Source organism: Vollenhovia emeryi, unplaced genomic scaffold (assembly GCF_000949405.1).
Source record: "Vollenhovia emeryi isolate VEMERY1.0 unplaced genomic scaffold, V.emery_V1.0 DF939949.1, whole genome shotgun sequence".
NCBI classification, from domain to species: Eukaryota; Metazoa; Arthropoda; class Insecta; order Hymenoptera; family Formicidae; genus Vollenhovia; species Vollenhovia emeryi.
The window spans coordinates 7,727-9,413 of NW_011966417.1; the positions used below are offsets into that span (position 1 = coordinate 7,727).

Sequence of the window (1,687 nt, forward strand, 5' to 3'; positions counted from 1 at the left end):
TGGTTATTGAAAGATGTCGGTGATCGGAAATAAACGGGTGTGGAATGGTGTTGTAATTCGGAAACAGTTCAGTATTTCAGAAAACAGGTCCATATTTCGGTAATGGGTCTGTAATTCGGAAACAGATCGGTATTTCGGAAACGGGCCTGTAATTCGGAAACTGGTCTGTATTTCGGAGCTGTTAAAAACATATACCACAGGGCACCCTTTTGCGCGTATCATTATGTCTACGGTTGTACCGCCGAGACATGAGATCGTCAAAATTCAATGGACGAAACGAGTCCGAGAAATGAAGACTCATCGAGGAGCTGCATGCTCCGGTGAGAAAGAATTTTCCACGGAGACACGTCATAGTTCGAGGATACGATGATCTGTGGCAAGCCGACCTCGTTGACATGCAGGTGTACTCACGTTTCAACAGAGGCTACCACTACATACTTACCGTCATCGATGTGTTGAGCAAGCACGCTTGGACCGTGCCCCTCAAGATTAAAGGTGGAAGCGAGACGGCTGACGCTATCACCGAGATAATTCGGGAGAGCGAAAGATGCCCGAAAAACCTACAAACTGATATGGGGAAGGAATTTTACAACACCTACGTGCAACGACTTTTGAAGAAACAAAACATCAATCTCTATTCCACATATTCCATAATGAAAGCGTCAGTCGTCGAGCGGTTCAATCGCACGTTGAAGAACGCCATGTGGAAGATGTTTACACTCAATGGAAGTTACAAGTGGACGGATTTATTGTCGCGACTCACAGCCGAGTACAACGCGCGCAAGCATCGCACCATCGGTATGCGACCCGTCGACGTCACCCCCGCGGTTGCCGACAGGCTTCTGAAAACGGTGTACAACCACATAAAAATCGCCGGTCGGCAAAGTTCAAAGTGGGCGACGCGGTACGCGTTAGCAGATACAAGACGATATTCGAGAAGGGTTATACGCCAAATTGGACCACCGAGTTACATCGAGATTGCGATAGGAAATCATCGTAGAAACGAACTCGTACTGTCTCCCGAAACGTGGAGGGCACTCTGCGAGCAACGATCTAACGTTGAGAAATATCTTGGCAATCAGCAGTGCACGGATACGTCATATTCTATTGTCGTTGGACCGCTGACGGTGCGATTTAGCACTCTTGATAACATCACGCTTATACATCTGGAAGCATCCAACGTACACTTGGCGATGACTGCTTCCACATTCTTCAACATGCTTAACTTCGATCGATGTATCGATTTAATGTTCGCGCGATTGATTGGCGTCATTGATAGAGTCGACGCACAGTTTCACAATTTTTCTAATATCATGACCACCGTATCGAATAATAAAAATGTATCGAAAATAATACGCGATAGCGAGTGCTTCCATAAAAACCAACTTGTGGATTGTGAACTGCTAGCTTTAGTATTTAATTAAAAATGTATAAAAACAAATAAAGCACTGTCTACAGAATAATTATGCTTTTTTCAAATACCCATCCCACATCTACGAAACGTCTAAAAAATTTTGGGGGTAAAAATATATAACTTGTAACGCAGTGAAAATTTTTGGGTAAAAACACAAATGTTTTTGTAAACATGATCTATTAGAACACGCATCACGGAGGAATGCCTCGCGGTGATAGGATAATGGTCATCCCATAGCAGCCGCGTATCGGCGCTCGGTCCCATAACTTGTAA

General features: G+C 44.4%; 1 protein-coding gene across 1 annotated transcript; it reads left to right on the forward strand.

The window, feature by feature from the left end:
• Positions 1 to 395: 395 nt before the first annotated feature.
• LOC105556534 lies at positions 396 to 1,538 on the forward strand. The gene has a single exon (XM_012003631.1). The coding sequence runs from the start codon at positions 396 to 398 to the stop codon at positions 1,422 to 1,424; it is 1,029 nt and encodes a 342-aa protein (XP_011859021.1). The 3' UTR covers positions 1,425 to 1,538.
• The last annotated feature ends 149 nt before the right edge of the window (positions 1,539 to 1,687 follow it).